At 40.8% G+C, this 20,248-nt stretch overlaps 1 protein-coding gene and 1 long non-coding RNA gene across 2 annotated transcripts; both read left to right on the top strand.

Annotated features, from left to right (window-relative positions):
* The first annotated feature begins 412 nt into the window (after positions 1–412).
* On the top strand, positions 413–12,559 carry lonrf4 (LON peptidase N-terminal domain and ring finger 4). Its single transcript, XM_003445912.5, has 12 exons — positions 413–1,243; positions 2,739–2,857; positions 4,420–4,542; positions 5,545–5,733; positions 5,943–6,060; positions 6,290–6,371; positions 6,562–6,676; positions 7,967–8,088; positions 8,203–8,361; positions 9,247–9,409; positions 9,499–9,648; positions 9,969–12,559. The coding sequence occupies exons 1-12, from the start codon at positions 946–948 to the stop codon at positions 10,116–10,118; spliced, it is 1,788 nt and encodes a 595-aa protein (XP_003445960.1). The 5' UTR covers positions 413–945; the 3' UTR covers positions 10,119–12,559.
* A 2,592-nt stretch (positions 12,560–15,151) lies between these two features.
* Positions 15,152–20,046, top strand: LOC106098278 (uncharacterized). The gene is made up of 2 exons (XR_001224461.3): positions 15,152–15,452; positions 19,779–20,046. It is a non-coding gene; the product is annotated as an uncharacterized LOC106098278 (long non-coding RNA).
* Positions 20,047–20,248: the final 202 nt, after the last annotated feature.

Raw genomic sequence — 20,248 nt, 5'->3', positions numbered from 1 at the left:
TATGTAATGATGTAATGGCACAAACCTTATGCAAATTTTTAGCTGAGCATAGACTTTAAACTGTGTTTGTGTTGACCTTTGTTTTTAAATGTCAAACAGGATGGACATGAACAGGTAATATGCACTGATCCTTTCACCGCACCCCCTCGGAAGTTATTACCCTCAGTTGGGATTCCCGTTGAGGCAAGGTAGTTTCCATAATTTTCTCCACCCTTGGATTTATCATATCCACCATTTTTTCCTCTACTCATACTATACCATCAACTCGTGTCCTGGGGTAGTTTAAATGTACAGATGAAAATAATGGGAAGCGTAGTCGAAGGAATTATGTTATGAAACTCGGCATCGTTGGGTTTCACAACAGGGTGGAAAGCCATTCACTTCACCCAATCGGATCGCTCGCTGCTGCGTCACGTGATCTTTATTTATGTAATGCAATGGTGTTACACAGTAACCTAGCTTCGTGGCCGTGGAGAAGTAGGCTACAGGGGTTAATAGCGGACTCGGATTACTAAAGAGAAATAACATTAATGTGCGGATTTACCGACCTCGGTCGTGCGGCGTGTTTGGACTTTTTGGAGCATCGAGGAAACCGGCGTATTGGACTGGGAGCCGAGAGTCTTTATTGAAAAGGGGAGATGGCATTTGTCCCAATACAGAGACTAAGTTAGGGCTGGAAACGAACAATGTCACTGAATGTGTTGAACACGAAAAGAAAATTTGCCAGGTGAGCGTATGAGGACTCAGTTTGGCAGCAGGACGGAAAGCGGTGTGCTTTAGGCAGATGTGTGACACTATTATTAGTGCATCGCCAGCTGCCAGCATGTAATTTAAAGGGTCCTTGCAGCAACAATACCCCCAAACCGTCTATCTGCAGTGCTTTGACGAACAAAGCGACAGTTCTTCCCGTGGGACACTGTACTAGTGACATAACCAGTTAAAAAAATGGAAATGCTGGAGTGCCCCCTTTGCCTCTGTCTGATGTGCGAGCCGGTGACCGTGTCCTGCGGCCACACGTTCTGCCGGAGGTGCGTCGGGGGCTACCTGCCTTCCAAATGTCCGCTGTGCAAAGACAGGCTAAAACAAAAGGAGGTGAAAAACACGAAGAACAACGTCCTGCTCATCGGCGTCGTGGAAAAGTGCTGGCCCGAAGAGAAGAGGATGAAGTGCCAAATTCAGGAGAAACTCAAAGCCACCGAGTTCGCGGAAGCGTTACGCATCGCGAACGAGGGGCTGAACTTAGGTAAGGGACACACGTGAGACGCTCTTGACAAGTGCAGGCATACAGAAGTGTGTGTGTGTGGTGTGTGTTTTCTTTCTTTCTTTTTAATTGTTTGTTTGATTTATAAATAGTATAATCAGGTTCCGTGGAATCAAATTAGTCTTTTTCCTCCTTTTCTTCCACTTTTACGCACTGCATATACTTTTTGAAGGTGTCCAGTGATGGTGCAGCCCCCCTAATAATCAAGTACCCGGGTTAGTAAGAAGTCACATTGTTCCTCATTAGGTTAATAGAGAATGAAAAAAGATCAAACATATTAAACCATTTGATTGAAACAACAAAGTAATTTGTGATTTGTGCTGAATAAGCAAGATGCAGTGGAAGAAACATCTGTCTCATTCAGCTGTATTACGCAGTTAAGCATTATGACATAAGGTAAGATGTTGATTGGATAAACGTATCTGGCACAGACTCAGTCGGTGTGTGTTGCTTCTTTTATGCACCTCTGCAGGAGGAGGGAAATTTAAAGATGTTTTGTAAAATTTTAAAAACTAAACAATTGGAGCCTTGCAAGCTGTTATCTGTGCAACTGCTTACCTTCGACGCCTTTTGCATGTGCGGTTGGTCTTTTTTTTTATTTTCTTTTTTGGTTCATGCAGCCACAGGGAAGTAAAAGGGTCTGCTCCTGCCTTAGATGTGTCGATCAAGTCAGCAGGCGCCCAGGGGATCATGAGAGTGTTTGTGCTATGGGGAATCAGCTGAATTAACCTTCATGTTCGCCTCCTCTGCCAATCCAGTTAAATACTTCTACCTACCTTGCTCCAGCATTGCGGGCTCTTGTGTAACGAGCTCCCTGCAGATTTGTGAACTAGTTTTTTTCCCCCTTCTTTTTCTTTGTCTTTTCTTTTGATGATTTCTCATGGCACCTGTTCACTTTCACTTGTTGTTTCATAGGAGCATTACCAAGAACTGACTTTGTGTTTGCAAATGCCTATGTGCGTGACCTTGTAGGTTCTTTTGTAATGACTAGTCAAACAGCTTTAGGTAACAATGTCACCAGGAACCTAGAATGCACACTAGTGTGTTAGCTGAAGCTAGAAAGTCTTGAATGGACTGGAATAGGAGGTGACTGTGCACATATGTGAAGCAGAAGGTGCAGATACTGTCAGCACAAGGGGGGTGGAGGGGCTCAATCAAATATTAATTATCTTTATATAGCGTGCCCATGTGTGTGTTATGTCAGTGATTGAGGAGTGGCATTTAATTGGAATGTTTGTTTTATATGGTCAGTAGTGGTGTCAAAAGCAATTATTTCCTTAAGGCGGCGCATCATAAGTTCTTGGATCGATTTCCTCAGTGCTCCAGAAAGCAGAACTACTTGTTATGTGGGCCTGTTACTACCTGATGCGTGTTTCCGTATTTGAATGTTTGGATTGTTTTAATTTTGGCCACTTCTCCTCAAAAGCTCCACACACCATCATCCCTCACCTATCTCACCTTTTCTCACTTCCTCTAGTCCCAGACGACCAGAGTTTGAAGGTGTTCAGGGCCGAAGCGAACTTGGGCCTGAGGCGTTTCGCCGACGCTCTGATGGACCTCGACTACCTCTGCTGCCTTCGCCCCAGCTGGACAGAGGTGGGAACGGAGCGGTGCCAGCCAGACGCGCTGTGCCTTTGCTGTCTGTGTGGTTCTTTTGTCCGGACAACAAAAGCTGATCTGTTGTAGGGAACATTAACAGTGCCACATTTAAAGCATTTCACTGCACTCTGGTGTGGGAAAGTTTGCCGAATTTGAACCCGCACACCCGCCCACTGTTGACTTGGTTTTGTAACATGCATGTTATGGCACAACCGTAACTGCAGGAAGAAGGTGTTACCTCATTTCATAATTTGTCTTACCATGTCGACCTGATACATTTGAAAGCAATTTCCCCTGCTTTTATTGATGTTATGTCATTCACAATGTTATGCAAACAGCTACTTATGTCATAATGTCATTTAATCACTCCGTGCCAGTGGGTGACTCACTGCTAATGCAGAAAAACATACTGTACAGAGTCCATTATTGCATTGTTTCTGTTTTTATATCTAAATTCAGACAAAACTGAGGTTATTGTACTCAGCCCTAGAAATCCTAGAAACATGGTTTCTAACAAGATGCTTACTCTGGGTGGCATTACCTTTGACCTTTAGTAGCAGCATGAGGAACCTTGGAATGGTTTATGACCAGGATATGTCCTTCAGCACACATATTAAACAAGGATTGTCTTCATTCATTTGCACAATATCTCTAAAATTAGAAACATCCTATCTCACCTCTGCTGAAAAACTAGTTCATGCATTTATTACTTCTAGGCTGCACTATTGCAATTCATTATTAGTATCAGCTTGTTCTAAAAATTCCCTGAAAAGTCTTCAGTTGATCCAAAATTCTGCAGCAAGCGTACTGACAGGGACTAGAAAGAGAGAGCATATTTCTCCCATATTAGGTTCTTTTCATTGCGTCAATGTTAATTCATAATTAAATATAATTATTTAAATAATTAAATCCTTCTCCTCAGTAACAAAACTTTGAATAATTAGGCCCCATCTTATCTTAAGGACCTCATAGTACCGTATCTCCCCATTAGAGCTCTTTGCTCTCAGACTGCTGGCTTTCTTCTGTTTCCTAGGATATTATTGGGAGGCAGAGCCTTCAGCTTTCAGACCCATCTTCTGTAGAAGATGGGTCCCTTCAGCTCCCAGTTTGGATTCGGGAGACAGACACGGTCTCTGCTTTTCACATTAGGCATAGAACTTTCCTTTTTACATATAGTTAGGCCTGGCTCAGCTGACCCTGAACCCTCCCTTAGTTAAACTGTAATAGGCCTAAGCTGGTGCTTGTCTGATTGTTAGCGTTTCTTTCTAATATTATGGTCGTTACCTTACAATATAAAACACCTTGTCATTGTGATGTAGTTTAGTTATATTTATATAGTTAAAACTGAATTGAACTGAATATCCAGAGATGTTATTTTACATAAAATGTTCCGTAACACCATTGTTTTACAATTTGACTGACTCCGCCTCTACTGCAGAAAAAAAATCTGTAATTCTGCAACATACTTCATGTAAAGTTTTTGATGGTTGTTGAAATGCTCTGGAGGTCTTTGCTTAAACAGACATCAGTGTGCTGATTGCATCATTCTGTTTGTGCAGGGCTCCTTTCATAAAGGGAATGTACTGCTGGAAATGGGTGAGCAGAAAGAAGCCCTCATCCACTTCCACCGTTGCCTAAAACTTCAAGCTGATTTTGTTCCCGCAAAGAGCCAGATTAAGAAGGTCTGTTAAACCTCCCGAGAACTCGTCAGTGAGAAATGTAATGTAATTCAAGTTAAAGAGCACGTGTGATTCCTTATGTATAACAGGATGTAGCACAGACATAGACACTGCTAAATGAAAGGCTGGAGTCATAGAAGGTTAAAGAAGCACCTGCAATAGCATCCTGCGCAGAGTTGCGCAAATCATTTAAAGAACAGGTGATCTTAAGAGATCTTTTAGGATCTGACCTAAATCTTTGATATGTGTGAATGTATGATTTTTTTTTTATTATAGGTCACATCATGGGTCATATGTTCAGAAGGCAAACATACCTGTTATTAGAGAGCTCATTTTAAAGTTTGAACTTCCAAATCAGTTTAGATTTAGTTTGTTTCTGTGTGTGTGTGTTTTTTTTTAAATCAAACAATTGAATGAATGAATAAATAAATAAATATACATGATAGCACTGTATAATATAACTCATGATTACAGGCATAATTCCCCTGTAATTAAAAATGGAACTTTAACGTATTTCATTTGAAATTACAATATGGTTGTATTTACCTACAAATACAACAAATACTTAAAGTTATCCACGATAGAATAAAGAGGTAATAAGTCTTTTTTTTTTACAGGAAACAAAGAAATAATTATATTGTAAATACATGTTAAGATGGGCATAATTTCATAGAACCTTTGTGGAACGTAAGGAATATGTCACTTGTACAGGCTGTATTATGGTGCAGGTTAATGAAATTATGTGTGCCATACTTAAATTTACTTAAAGAGTAATTATTTCATTGGAAAAAAAAAGACTTTTTACCCCTTTATTCTAGTGTACCTACCATAAAATATTTGTAAAAATACTTAAAATTAATGTTCACGCCCTCATTTTAGCTTTATTTGCATTTCTTCACTTCATTCAGTCTTCTTGCAGTGAAACCTAACGTCACTGTGACGACAGTGACGTTAGGTTTCATGGCACATTTTCTTTTTAAATTGATTTTATTCTTACAATGGCAGATCCTGGAGGCAGAGGGAGTGGAAGTGCCGGAGGATGTGCCCTGCATTTTGCAGGCGGTGTCCGAGCACCTAAAAGAGCCCTGTCCTATCACAACCCTCGGCGGCTCGCAGGGGCCGGTTCATGCTGAAGGCTTCAAACATCCTCATGGAGATAAGGGAGAAGGAAAAGGGAGGAGAGATACACATCAGGTAAACATTTCATATATAGTTAGAAAATGCATTTTAAAGATTAAGAAAAACAGAAAAAAAACCATGAGGAGTGTCAGAATTTGCAAATAGATGACCGTAGTCCTGGAATCTCCTCTGTTTTAAGGTCCTCCCATGAAGTGAGTATGGGGAAGCTTATATACCTAAAAATAAATCCTAACAGATAAAACCTAATATCTGCTTTCTCCAAGGTGAAGCATGACACGGGTACTGAATGCTGCCTCAGCCTCTGCCAAGCGGTTTCCTTCCTCCCCGCTGCTGACGAGGATGAAGAGATGATGACGAGGAAAGAAGACTGGCACGGCAAGTGTAAGTCAATATATCGGTGCTCGCATTTATAATGATTTGACTCTCATCTTTAACATCGGTGTGCCCAGTAGGGATCATTTTTGTCTTTTGCAACTGCAAACAGCTTTCTCAACCCCCGCCACCCAGCAGATGGTTTGAAACTACACGATGATCGTGACCTGTTTTCCAAAAGGCCAAACTCACTGCAAACCTTTCAAGGGAATCTGTTTTTGTGTCTTTTCTCTTTCAGTCTTAGGTGAAAGTTATCATCAGAGGAAGAACGGCATGGTTGTTCTCACCGTGTCAGACTTTGAGTGCCCTCTCTGCATTAGGTGAGTGTGTTGGACTGCTCGCTGCAATCAATAATGCACCACTGTTTGTAACGGGGTCATATATCTGGCTGGTCTCGCTTTCCTTGCTTTGTCTGGTTAGTGTTTAGCACACATGCCAACACTCACCAGATTTAACAGCTAAATCATACATAGCATAAACAGGCTACTGTGTTATGTCTGTCCTCTAAAGGTTATTTTTTGAGCCAGTCACAACTCCTTGTGGGCACACATTCTGCAAAAACTGCATCGAGAGGAGCCTAGACCACAACCTCCGCTGTCCACTCTGCAAACAGCCGCTGCAAGAGGTAACTAGACTGAGTGCATTTAAACCCATTGGGAAGAAGGCCAAACAGCTCCACTTTAAGTAAAAAAGTACTTTTATTATTATAAAAGCTTTGTTATTGCAACCACATTTCGGACTTCAGGCGCCAGATTTAGCTCAGGCACTCTGACATGAATCTTTTCAATGCTCTACTTTTCTGACAATTATTTACTAATAGAAATGTTCTTGTTCTGTGCAAGAAAACTAAGCACACTCAAAATCAATGTTGGATTTATGTTGGCCAATTTAATTCTTAATACTGTGAATGTGTCAGTGAGTCTGAATCATTCTAAACCAGTGGGCTCTGGCTTGCTACCTGCAATCTGCAACATACAACATGCTATCAAACTCTTTTTATCCCCATTTCACTGTTTATAAGGAAACACATTTAAATCTGTACCATTCAAACAAAGGAAAGAGAAGGTCTGGCTGAAGACACTGAAACAATAGTATCTGAAGAGGAAGGAAGAAAAGGCACACTTTCCAGAGTTTTTCCACAGGGGTGATCAAGCTTTAAAAGTGGGCTGGAATAAATAGCAGTTTTGCTGAATATCGTTGAACTTAAAAAAAGCTAACTGTGGCTGAAGTAAAAAAGGAAAAAAAGAAAAGTTTTGACATAAAAAATACTAGCAGACCATAAGAAAAAGACACTTAGAGGATATAGCGCAGCTGGTCTGTTAGCCCAAGATGAAAAACTTTAGGGAGTTTTTGAACAACACTCATATCAGTCGCTATATGTGGGACTACGGAGAAATGACACTGAAACTGAAGGTGGATTTTAGTAAATGGTATGATGAGATGATACCTATAGGGCATGTTTCCAAGTAGGCGAAGTAAAATAGCCAAAATGAAGTAATCACACAGTTATATCAGCTCTATGGATTTTTCAACAGTAGCTGTATATACAGCTGAGACAAGACTTTAAAAATGTACTATATTTAAAAAAAATAATCTATATTTTAAGGGTGGCTTCAGGAGAAATTACTTGTGCTGCTAATTTGCTTATTTACATATTGTATGCACACTTGCACCCAGAACCAAGGACACATACATTACATACTTACATTGCTGCACTACTGCCACTGGAGTATCCTTAATCAAACACAGACAAATCAGTCACAGACAAATATATATCTATGAGCACCCTGACACTCACATTAATGAGGTAGCATAACAGTGCAAAGTATATTTTTTTAATGGTTGCAGGGTTTTTGTTTGTTTTTTGTTTGTTTCTTGCAGTACTGTAGTATCTTTTCTTTTTTCTCATTTCCAGTACTTCAGAAACAGGAAGTACAACCCCACAGTTCTGCTCCAGGACATCATGACCCAACTTTTTGCCCCCCAGTTGGCTGAGAGGAAACAGGTCCACGATGCTGAGATGGCTGAACTGTCCAAGTAGGCGCTTCCCCGACACAGTCTACACCTAATTATTGTTGCAACTTTAATAGATTGTTTTGTCACAAAATAGCCTGTTGTCCTTACAGTTGTGGTCTTTTCTCTTTCTTCTAGTCTCACTAAGGACATCCCTATATTTGTCTGCACCGTGGCCTACCCTGGAGTGCCCTGTCCACTGCATGTGTTTGAGCCTCGCTATCGGCTGATGATGCGCCGCTGCATGGAAACCGGCACCAAGAAGTTTGGCATGTGCAGCTACGAGCATGGCAGAGGGTATGCAACAGAATCTTTTACCTATTTCCACACGTAGCATACTGTACATCAAATTATGATGATGATGTTGGGATGAGAACAGTGGCCTATATGATTGCACGTGTATAGAAATGTATGATTATTTTCTCTAGGCTGTCTGTGTGTGTAGAGAGATTTTGGGTTTGACATTTTCCCGACTGTGAAGCTCACAACAGGCTAGGTGGAACCTGATGGGAATGTCAGCAGGGCACCGCAAGTAGACAGCGCAGGGGCAAAGTTTAAATCACTGATCTGTGACCCTGGGGGGATGGGAAAATAACAACATGGTCACAGGTTTGCCATGAGATCTGCTGTGCATTTTCATCTGCTTCTGAATAGCGTGCCTTTAAAGATCACGCCACAACCTCCAGGGCTGAAAAATAAAGCCAGCACAGATGGGGGAAAAAAGAAAAAAAGTCTGTAGTTCCTTGAGTGGCCACTGGACTCTTGGCCCCAAAAAGCAAGTCAGTATCCAGAGACCATAAACACTAATGTTGAGGCTTTAAAATGTGGTCCAGAAACTAATTTAAGCCATCTTATCCATCCGATATATACATATATATATATATATATATTCTATATGTATATATATATATATATATATAGATATATATATGTATGTATATACAGTCTGTGCTGGGTATACCATGTTCTAGCAGGGAGACGGCAGTCATGGTGGGACTTTGATGACCTTAATCATTTTGTTATCCTCATCTTTGAGTCCAGTTACGTTCTTGTGTTCCTTCAAACTAATAATGGCTTGAAAACGCACAAAACAAAACTAGTTTATGTACATTACCATCTGAAAATAAGCTTTTATTTTAAAATGTTGAACGTAAAGAGTGCTTTTTATCTCTTGTGCATCAGATTCGCAGACTATGGCTGTATGCTGGAGATTCTCGATCTGGAGCTCTTGCCTGATGGACGTTCTTATGTGGAAACAATTGGTGGCAGCAGATTCAGGGTGCTGAAAAGAGGCCAAAGGGATGGTTACCACACTGCTGATATAGAGTACCTAGAGGACATCAGGGTGAGGGTTTCTGAGATTACAAACAGCAGCATTTTTTCTCTGTCTCTCTCTTTGTGATTGTTAATATCGTTGCATCCTCTTTCTCTTAGGTTGACGGCAGCGAGTTGGAGCTTCTGCAGCGTCTGCACGACAGCGTGTACCAGCAGGCCCAGGATTGGTACCAGCGCCTCGGCAGCCGCATCCGCGAACAGATTAACAGACAGTATGGTGCCATGCCGGATAAGGAGGACAACATTCAGGTTTGTGCTTTAAGTGCGATGTTTGCTTTGTTAACCTTTTTAAAACTCATTTCCCTCACTCTGCTCAGAAACCACTGCCTTTACCCTTTTAAATGTCAAATAGTGACCAGTTTTATCATGAATGCAAAAAAAAAAATCTAAAAGATTCATTTTTTTTGTTTAGTATTCTGATCTATGTCTTACATCAGCTGAGAGAATTTAGGTTTAGAAGTTTAAAGCAACTCTTTTGATTAACCCTTTGATTAGCATCACAGGGTTATTGGACTGGTTTGGCACTTAATCTATTTTCATGATTACAGATGTGAAACTTTGTCTTTTAGGCTTCGCCTAATGGTCCAGGATGGTGCTGGTGGCTGCTGTCTGTTCTCCAGCTGGACCCCGCCTATCAGACCACCGTCCTGTCCCTGAATTCTCTCAAAGATCGCCTGGGACACCTCCGCCTTGTCCTTGAGTACTTCTCTCAGAGCTAGACCCTCTGGCACAGTGGTACTGAGACCACAGCTAGCTGACACCAATACTACGCACAACACATTAAAAAAGGAGTGAAATCAAACAAACGCACGCACGACACATTTTGAGTTTCGAGGTTGGGTTCGGGACTATCCTGTATCGTTTCTAGGGACTGTACTCGAGTCACAACTGAAGGCCAGATCACCTGGCTGCTAGCTAAAAGCTTGTGATTTTTATCACACAATCCAGTTGGTCAGAGTCAGGTTTTTGCTGTTTTGAGTGTTTCATATATTTCTTACACCAGAATATTCTTCTGCACACACGCTGTACGTGCTGTACCAGTGAGAACTACAGGGTTGACCAAAGATTGATCATGAATTGTGGGGATATCGATAACATTGCAGAAAACTAACACTGGGTGTCACTGTTTTACTCCAGTTGTTACACATAGAAAATCATGCAATAGCATCAGCCCAACTGTTAAACATGCATATATGGTCTACTTCAGCCGCACTTGATGCATTGTTGCAAGTAAGCATAAACAGCAATCTGCACTTAATTTGTAGAGATATTTTTGCAAGACTATGAACCTCCAGAGGGTGAAAGTTCATGTGCCAAAATATTTTTTGGGGAAATTCACAGCGATTGTCTTATGCTATACAGCACTATTTGTAATGCCTGCATGTTAACTGCATCTACGCTATTGACTATGACTAAGTTTTTACTATTAAAGAATATTCTAAGATCCCTATTTAGCTGGTGAATAATCCAGTAATTTATACTATCACATGGCAGCAACCGGAGTATCACTTTTTAAAGAATAAAAGCTGCTGTTTTTTTCTTTTTCTTTTTCAGTGAAATGATGGCATTGAGATAGCAGCAGGTTTGCGTTATGCTACGAACCTGCGATTATGCATGCTGATGGTCAAGTAGCAGCACAGCACTGCATGTAAGTGTGTCAGGTGTAGAATAACAAGTCACTCTTGTCACATGTCATTTTTTCCCCTTCTTTCTTTTTCGTGTTTTGGTTTTTTTTAAAGTAGATATGGTGTGCTGTCTGCACTGATAACAGTTACTGTAAAGTTTGACGTGCACGGCAAACGTTCTGTGCTGGGACGGCTGTAAAATCATTTGGTTATAACAGGAGTCTGTGTAGGAGGTGACACCTAACTCTGGCCCACCTACCACCAAAGTCGTGGTGCCTTTGAGTGCCTGGGCTGACCCACCAGGAGACCTGCAAGTCTTAGTTTTTACATGGCGTTGATGATGAACTGGGTGATCTTTTGTGGATATAGCGCTACATTCCGTGGAATGTTGAAGCTGTAAAGTAACATAGAGCTAATTTACTAAACACTACAGGCTTAACTGGGTGATTGTTTTTTTGTTTTTTGTTTTTTTTAAATTTGATACATGTGCCATTGATATTTCTATATTAATTGCTTTATAGAAATAGCTGGACAACTTGTCACTGTGTTTATGTCTGTCTACATCATGGATGCTGAAGCTAGCCTTGATTCCTTTTATGCCTTTTGTATGGTGGGCAGCAAACTTTTTTTTCTAACATTTCTTGGCTAACATATCATTTTAAATAATAAGAATTAGACCAGCAACACACTTAACAGATAGAGTTTGTGTGACAGAGAGTCAAAACCCCGCTACAGAGACCGTTTAGATATAGCTTAGGCTCAAAAGAAAAAGGCTGTTCTTCAATTTCACGTGCACGGTTGAGAGTTTTGAGGTAATCTGAAGATGAAGGTAGAATCAGAGATGACAATGAATGTGCTATAAAAATAAAACACGAAAGTCAGTTTCCTGCTTCCAGACAATAAAGCTAATTCAAATCAGAAAAGGGATTTAATTCCATGTCTACAGAGGTGATTTTTTTTTCCACCTCTCTGACTCAATTTCTAACACCAATACTTTTGCACAGTAAAATCATTTTGGTGGGGCTTTGTTTTCTGATGCTCACCTACAGTCCCTCACACCTCTGGCATGTTTCTGTTTGTCAGTGTTATTGTTTGAAGAGATTTCCATGAATAGAATAATAATCTCGATCATAGCCAGCTATGTCACGTTAGTTTACCCTGCGCCGCTGTGAGATTACAATTCACAATGTTTTGTTTTTTTTACAGAACAACTCATCCCAGTCTAACTCTTTGTCAACTTAGTGTTTAGCTGGTGTCCATTCATTGGGTAGGTTCAAACGTCTGCTAATGCATGCCCCCCTTTACACCCTGTTCATTGACATCGGTGCTACTGGACTGTCAGAAAATGCCCACGAGCACAGTTAAACCAGTTTTCACTGAATCCACGCCGTCTCCGATGCTGAACACGAGGCATAATCAGCGACCTGTTCTTGGCAGCAATTGCCCATGAGAATGAGCCGTACAGTTGTCTGCTCAGGAAAAAATAAAAAGGCTGTGAAAAGCACCATGGCGACTTGTTCCTGCTATGTGCTGCAGATCTTACAGGAAACGTTGGCCGCTGTGGTTGGATGGTCAGTGGTCTGTGGGCTGCGTGTGAACTGAAGACATGCCTGTTTTAGTACCACTCTGTTAGCAATGGGTGCATGCAAATCTGCCGAAAGCGAGAACAATGTCCGCCAGATGACGGATTTGCTTTTAAATTCCCCCACCCTTCAAGCCAAGAGCAGCGAATGATCTTGATCTGAATATTTCTTACCTGCTTGCCCACCCCCACCCCCTCCCTCCCAGATTTAACTTTTTAAATGTTGTTATAAATAAAAAAAAAATTCTCACATTCTGCGTTATCTTCCTTTAATTTTGTGTCTGAGTGATTTGAATGTCACGCTGCCAGTTTTTCTGGCTACATTTCACGCCAAATGGGAGCGCCAGGGTCTATTACAATTCACAGCATGACAGAAACCGACACATAGGAAGAATTGATGGGAGCGAAACATGCCTCACATACTGATAATAACACACTTTGGCAGGGAAACTGTTATAATTACTGAGAGAACTGTGAAGTGCTGCAGCTGCAGCAGTGTGAAAGGAGTCTATGATTTCCTCTTGTGGATAGAAATTTAAATTAGAAGAGGTTGAATGGGTATTCCCTGTGAATGTCCAATTGGAAGCTATTTCTAGATTAACTACACCAGCTCTAAAGAAATTGCACGGGTTATGATGACTCACAACCTTCAGGCATTTCTTTTTTTAATGGTGCATTATTCAAAGTTGGTTCATTTTAATCCAACCCAGACCTTATGTGTTGAATTGGAGGAAGTGACTGCAGCAGCACAATAAAAAATATGTTAATACATTTTTTTTTTTTGTTGGTTTACATAAATTGTAAACCTGCAATAGCCAAAATATATGTAATGAATCAAAGTTCCACCAGGGGGCAGTCTATACCTGCTAAAGAATAAGGCATGGAGTCACACTTAAACGAGGAAGGCTTCACAAGACTCTTACTGTATTTTATTTTTCTCATTATAATCTCAGTCCCAACCTGATCACGTCCCCGAAAATAGGGTCAACGTGAGATTCTCCAATACAGAGATGTTAATACAAGAAGATGAATGTAGATGTCTTTGAACAATAATAAGAAGGGGAAAAAAAGCATCTGTGCAGCAGAAGTGAGGTATATTTCCTGCCGACGTCCTCTGCATAGGAAACAGACAGATAAAAAGAGGTTTCACTGGCTTCAGTGAGGTTCTGTAATGCAGCTCAGCGTCGACATCAAAGCCCATTACATTTGAAGAATGCCACAGCTTTTCTCTACTAAATTGATCCATCGGCTTGCGCTGACTCCCCGCTTGTGTATGACTGAGTAAGGATGACAGGCGTTTTGTAGGAGTTATCGCAAAGGGGAGAACTCGCTGTGGCTCTGTGCGTGTGTGCATGTGTGTGTGTGTGCTAGTATTTCTGCTGTTAAGAGAACCAAAATGTCTTGACGGGGAAAAGAGAATCCTCTGGATATTTTGGTTTGATTATAATATATAAAAGTTGGAATTTTCTGTTAGGTAAGAGTCTCGGTGCAATGCGACAGATAGAGGTAAAGTTAAGGCCCCGAGAAACAATATTGATACAAACAAGTTGTATGCGCATGACTCCTTAATAATTATCCTCCATGATTGTGGAACAACCCGCAGGGGCTTCTACTAAAATAGACATAGCCATACAATATGGAACAACAGCAGAAAAAGAGCATCAGAGGACGCATGCATGCTTTTGTTGTCCTGGGAACAAAACCAAGCTGGAAAACCAACATGTCAAGAGCAGGATTATCAATTAGGAAGTAGAGAAACTTTCTCTTTGAAGAGAAAAGCATTTTTGTGTACCTTATACAGCATGAAAGACAACACGCAGGGAGCTAATTCCTCCAGATATAAGTGCAGTGAATTGAAGCAGCTTGGAGGGGAGTGGGAGATAGAGGAAAAGAGCTCAAATTTGTGTGTGCGTATTTTCTTGCTGTGAGATTAGTTTTTTTAGTGTGTGTGTGTGTATGTGTGTGTGTACTCGTGCTCTCTTGTCGGGCTGAAGCTGATAAACCTAGCTTGTTTCTGTCTTTGTATAATCCCCTTGAGTGTCTACATGATGACAAACCCATGAGTACGCTGTTGTGTGTCAGTGGCTGCGAGAGCCAAGGTAAACATATTGACTACCACCCTCCCCCAAGGCACATATTAAATACTTTGGTGGAGAGAAACACAAGATTTAAAAAAATAAAAGAACAAGCGAGAGACAGCCTGGAAAGGAGCATCGCGTCATAAGGTTAACCAGCCACACTCTACTTTCTACAACACCTTATGAGTCAAGGCCTAAACTTGTTATTTGTGAGAAGAACAAGAGAATTTGACTTTGGACTTTGGATGTTGTATGAGTGGATGCTAACATGTCAAAAAAATAAAAATAAAGATGGATTAGATACCCCTCGGTGCCACTGTACATCTCTAAGGAAACACTGGCTCAGATTGAGTTGGTTTTATTGTTGTGTGTTCTTTACATACTGCATAGGAAAAAAAAATACAATACAAATGAAGCAGATTGGGATCACCTGCTGGCAGATGAAGGACAGGAGAAACAGGAAATGGTTGGGGCACCGCAGGAGATGTGATGTCATGCAACTGGCTCACTGATTTGTAGAGCTAACCCCCACAGAGTCACACACCTGGCTGTTGGGCTGCTTTTGTACGGTCTGCATGCATGGCACGTTGCCTCGGTGTACGAGGACAAAGAAAAGGGAGAGCCGAATATAATAATAAGAGGTTGTTCTAGGGGATGGGTGGAATTAGTAGGAATATGAATGTGTTCGTGGTTGATTCTCCACTGGTGTTGTGTGAATAGATGTTCAGAATTGTGTTTGAGGGTCAAAGGCCAGCTGCTTGCTCCAAGGTAAGGTTAATGACTGTTTTTGTGGAAGCTACTGGGAAGCTGGGCTACACTGTGTTTCTCCTATACCAGCATGAGCATGTCAGAGGAAGTTCAGCCCAACTTGACTACTCTGCTATGTGGATCTTTAAAATTCCTGAACTCTTTCTACATAAAGACTGCATTCGATGAACTGGCCACTAATATTTAAATATTCATTTTGACGCCTCAATAAACCTCTTTTTTGATGACCATTAGAATAGTTTAGAGAGGCACAGACAACCCTCGCTAACTGATGCACATCCAGTCATTTTATTTAATAAGCAGGCCTGAAATATGACACAATCCGCCGAGAAAAGAACTGCAATGGTGACTCTTGGTCGGCTTTCAAGGGGTAAAGAGATGAACCTTGCCTGTAAAAACTTTCGATGTATAGCCAGACACAGTTCAAACTCTCATTAGTTTATATTATAGATTAGATTAAAGAATAATACAGGAACAGGCAATTGGATTTAAAAATGATTGATAAGAAACATACAATATTCCAATTTAATCGATGGATGTTGCTGTAAACTCCATGCTTTTATTTGCTTCCATTATCTGGTTAACCTAAAATACACAAAACAGCCATGTGCATTATATGAAATGTATTTATTGTGAGGACTTTGAAGGAATTTGATAGATGGGCATCCAAGTGTCACTAAATAAGTGTGTGCTGAACATGCAAAGTCTCAGCCACTTCAACGATGTCAGTCTGGCATGCACTCAAGGCTGTGTTCAGTTCAAACAGATCAAAGTTGCATAGATCCCTACCTTGATTATAGTACAATAAAGACATTTGTGTTTGGTCGATTATTTCTTTGTTGCAACAATGCTTCTTGGCAATAAATCTTACACAGCTGGAAATCCTTTTTATTTCCCCTTAAATGGTGTCAGATTTATAAGGAAAATACATTTGTGGGTTGAGCAGCAGAGTTTAGTGTGTGAGTTGTACCCATGAAAAACTTGCCAGATCTTCTCTGCCAGTGCCAAACAGCTTAGTCTGTTCTTGACTCTTATTTTGAGCTTCTGGTACACCAGGTGCTGATAATCAGGTGCCCAATTGGTATCTGATTAGTTGCACCTGTGAGCATGGACCCTGCTGCAGCGGTCAGTTGGTGTCTGCTCCAAGCATGACACGTTTGATTGATCTGGATAGTGCCCATGCCATAGGGCAACTTCTAGCTGGTGTTCAACAAAACCAAGTTGCAGACTTATTTGGGGTGAGGCCTAATACAGTCTCCAAGTTGGAGTGCCAAGTTCCATATAACGGTGCAAATCAGAAACCGGCTATGAAGTAGGCATCTCAAGAAGATGACACCATCAAAAGACTGTTTCCTTACCCTACCAGCACTTGTAAAGCGTAGGTAGTCTTCTACAGATTTCTAAGTCAAGGTTTGCAGCATGATATGGCCGACGGCTCTCTACACAGACAATCCAGACTGGCTGCAAACAGCGAATCTCTGGTTTCATATGACTGCCAAGAGGCCTGCCATGACTTCCCTTTATCATCAGGCCTGATTGTGCTGCATGCACACTGGAATCTGAGTGTGTGGGGTAACTTTATGTTCATAAAGTAGTCCTGATTTTGCCTACAGCAATATGAGTGTAGGGTCAAAGTGTGGAGAAGATGTGGAGAACATTATGCTGATTGCTGTACTGATAGGGTAATAGCCTTTGTTGGAGGCAGTGTGATGGTGTGGGATGGCATAGCTCTCACTGGAAAAACAAGACTTGTCATCACTGGAGGCAATCTCAATGCAGACAGATATCGAGCTGAGATTCTGCAACCAATCCCATATCTCCACAGTGAGGGAAAAAAACTCAGACGCTACTTCCAGAATTTGGGACTTGAGAGGATAGAATGGCCTACCTGCAGTCCTGAACTAATCCCACTGAACACTTGTGAGATCAGCCTGGCCGTGCTGTTCATGCCAGAGTGACCAACATAACCACACTGGCTGTCTTGAACACTGGTTCAAGAATGGGATGCCATCGCCCAGCAGTGTGTGACCAAGCTGGTGACCAGCATGAGGAGGAGATGCCAGGCTGTTGTGATTGTGTATGGTTCTTCCACATGCTACTGAGGCCCCAGTTTGTTAAATTAATAAATTGTTAAATTGCCAGTACATCTGTATATTGTTTCTTCAGACTTCAATGATTCAATCCAATACATGACAACAAACAAGAGTCAATAGCAAAATAAGCTGTTTGGCATTGGGAGGGAAGATTTGGCAAGTTTTTCATGGGTACAGCTCACATACTAAACTCTGCTGCCCAACCCATAAATGTATTTTCCCTTTAAATGTGACACCATTTAAGGGGAAATAAACAGACTTTCCAACAGTGTAAGATTTACTGAAACAAGAACAACAAAGGAAGAATCAACCAAACACAAATTTCTTTAATTCCTGTTCTAAATTTATGTGTGAAATTTCATTCTGTTTATATTTTATTTTATTCTATTTAACATTTGGGTGAAGTTTTCTATATAATTATGATATGATATGAGCGACAGCTAAATATTAGTACTGGGTTTTAAGATATTGCAAACTTAAGCTAAATTATCCAGTTTTCCAGCTTAGTTAAAGCAGTCCAGTCGGCTATACCGCTGCCCTTTATTCATATATCGGCTCTCATACATTATAATTAACATTCAGCTGTCCTTCTTTGCTGCCAACGTAGTGCTAACAACTGAGCTAAAAGCTTTACGCACCATCTCACATTCTGGAAAATGAGGGAGTTATTATTCATCTTTGATGGATTCAGCTGTATGTGGAGAGTTCACCGTTTGAATCCATATCCTCCATCTCATCTGTTTGGATTTTGACTTCAGAGAAGTGAAATATGACACCTACTATGAGGATATCTACTGTCAGACTTGCATGTTCCAGACAGCAATATTTTCTCCTGTCCTGAAAGCTCGGCGGGTGTTCTGGTTGTTCTGGTTGCTAATGTAGGATTAGGAGAAGCTGAGGTTCATTGCTCTCCAGCCCTTCCTTAAACAGTTAGGTCCGAACATATTTTTTTTGTCTATGTACACCACTGTGGTGGATTTTAAATCAAACAGACTTTAATTTCAACTTTAATTTAAGGGCTTTGTCAAAACTATGTTGTTAACATTAGGCCTTTTGTTCTACATTTTCAAAGGCGCAACAGGTGATACCTGTTCTTATTGTGTCATAACAAATTAAGCGAATAAAAGTAACGAAGTCGATTCCCAGTGTTGAGCTTGTATTTCACATCTGTTTATGGAAACTCTCAATATGAGATCGATGCAAGTGAGGCAGGTTGTAGCAAAAACTTAAATACTGACCAAATTACCAATTTATTATATTCTTAAAATGAGTCACCTGATCTCAAACCAATAGAACTTCTCAGTTAATGAAGACAAAGCTGAATGCAGAAAGACCCACAAACAAATAGCAACTGATCAAGGAGATAATGCGGCATTTGGGGTCCATGGATTCTAGACTTCAAGTGACCTTTGATTGCAAAGAATTTTCCATTTATCTGTATATTAAAAATAATGTTGATATTTAAAATGATATTAGTTCATCGAATTACTTTTGAGCCTCAGAAAAGGGATAACTATCTAAAACTGTCCTAAACTGTTAATGCCATACTTTTGTGAAACCCATGGAATAAAATCTGAAAGTCTGCACTTCAGTGACTTGTTGACTTTAAAATGCACTGTGAGGTGTACAGAGGTAAGATCACAGAAGTATAATACCTAAAGTTAAAGGAATGGGATGATATCAACTAAAACCTGCATGCCCAGGAGCAAATGGCAAATAGTTGATTAAGAAAAATACACTCGGCAGCTAATAAGCCATAAGCTTTTTCTTAGGATTTAGTGAAAATGAAAACAGAAGAGAAAGCAGAGTGAATATCATATATCCAACGGTCACTGGAAACCAACCACAAATCAGTACATATTTGCCTACGTATAAAAAGTTAGAAAAATTGTTAATACCTTAACTATATAAACATTATAAGCATATTAACTGATGATTGTTGACCAAAGTGGCCAAAATGTGGACTAATGGGAAAATGGTGTTTAAAGAAACAAACGTCTGACAACAGTAAGAACCTGCCCATGTCATGGTTCGGGTGAGTGGCTGGGTTTCTCCGCCTATGGGTGGAGCCTCGGTAGCCCCTCGACACGCCCTTCGCTAATTCCGTGGTTGTATTTAAGTCTAGCGTTATCAATGAATCATCGCCAGATTATCTGCTAACACTCGTTAGTGTCAGACCACCAAGTTCAGGTTCCTGGAACTAGTGAATTAACTGTTATCTCCTGTGCTTTAGCTTTCCTCGGATCATCCTTCCACGTCTGACTGCTGGTAACACTCACCTGGACGCTGCACTCGCAATCCACCACAACCACCATCCTTGTTATTCTGGTTCACATTTTCACCTGCCTACCTCCCTGCCTCCATCTCTCAGATCCACCGGACTCTCAGGATTAACAAACTTCTCCCCAGAGCAAGCACCAGATTCCAGTCATGGCTTTCTCATCACATTTAGTATCACTGAGTATTGAGTTTTGTGTAATAAAGTTTTCACGTCCAAGCCACGTTAACTCTGCAATTTGGGTCCACCCTCTCCCTCCGGCGTCTCCTCCATAACAGCCCATGCATTAACAGCACTTAAACTGTATTTAAAAAACAGTCCTGGGGAAACAAGTTCCAGAGGCACTATGAAGCTGAACAAAAGTCAGACAGGGATCACAAGGCTTAGCTTTCAGTGAAGGCAAAAGACAGATATTTCTGCTTAAA

The sequence above is a fragment of the Oreochromis niloticus genome, linkage group LG2, assembly GCF_001858045.2.
Source record: "Oreochromis niloticus isolate F11D_XX linkage group LG2, O_niloticus_UMD_NMBU, whole genome shotgun sequence".
NCBI classification, from domain to species: Eukaryota; Metazoa; Chordata; class Actinopteri; order Cichliformes; family Cichlidae; genus Oreochromis; species Oreochromis niloticus.
The sequence above is the reverse complement of the archived record's forward strand: the minus strand, read 5'-3'. Positions and strand labels throughout refer to the sequence as shown.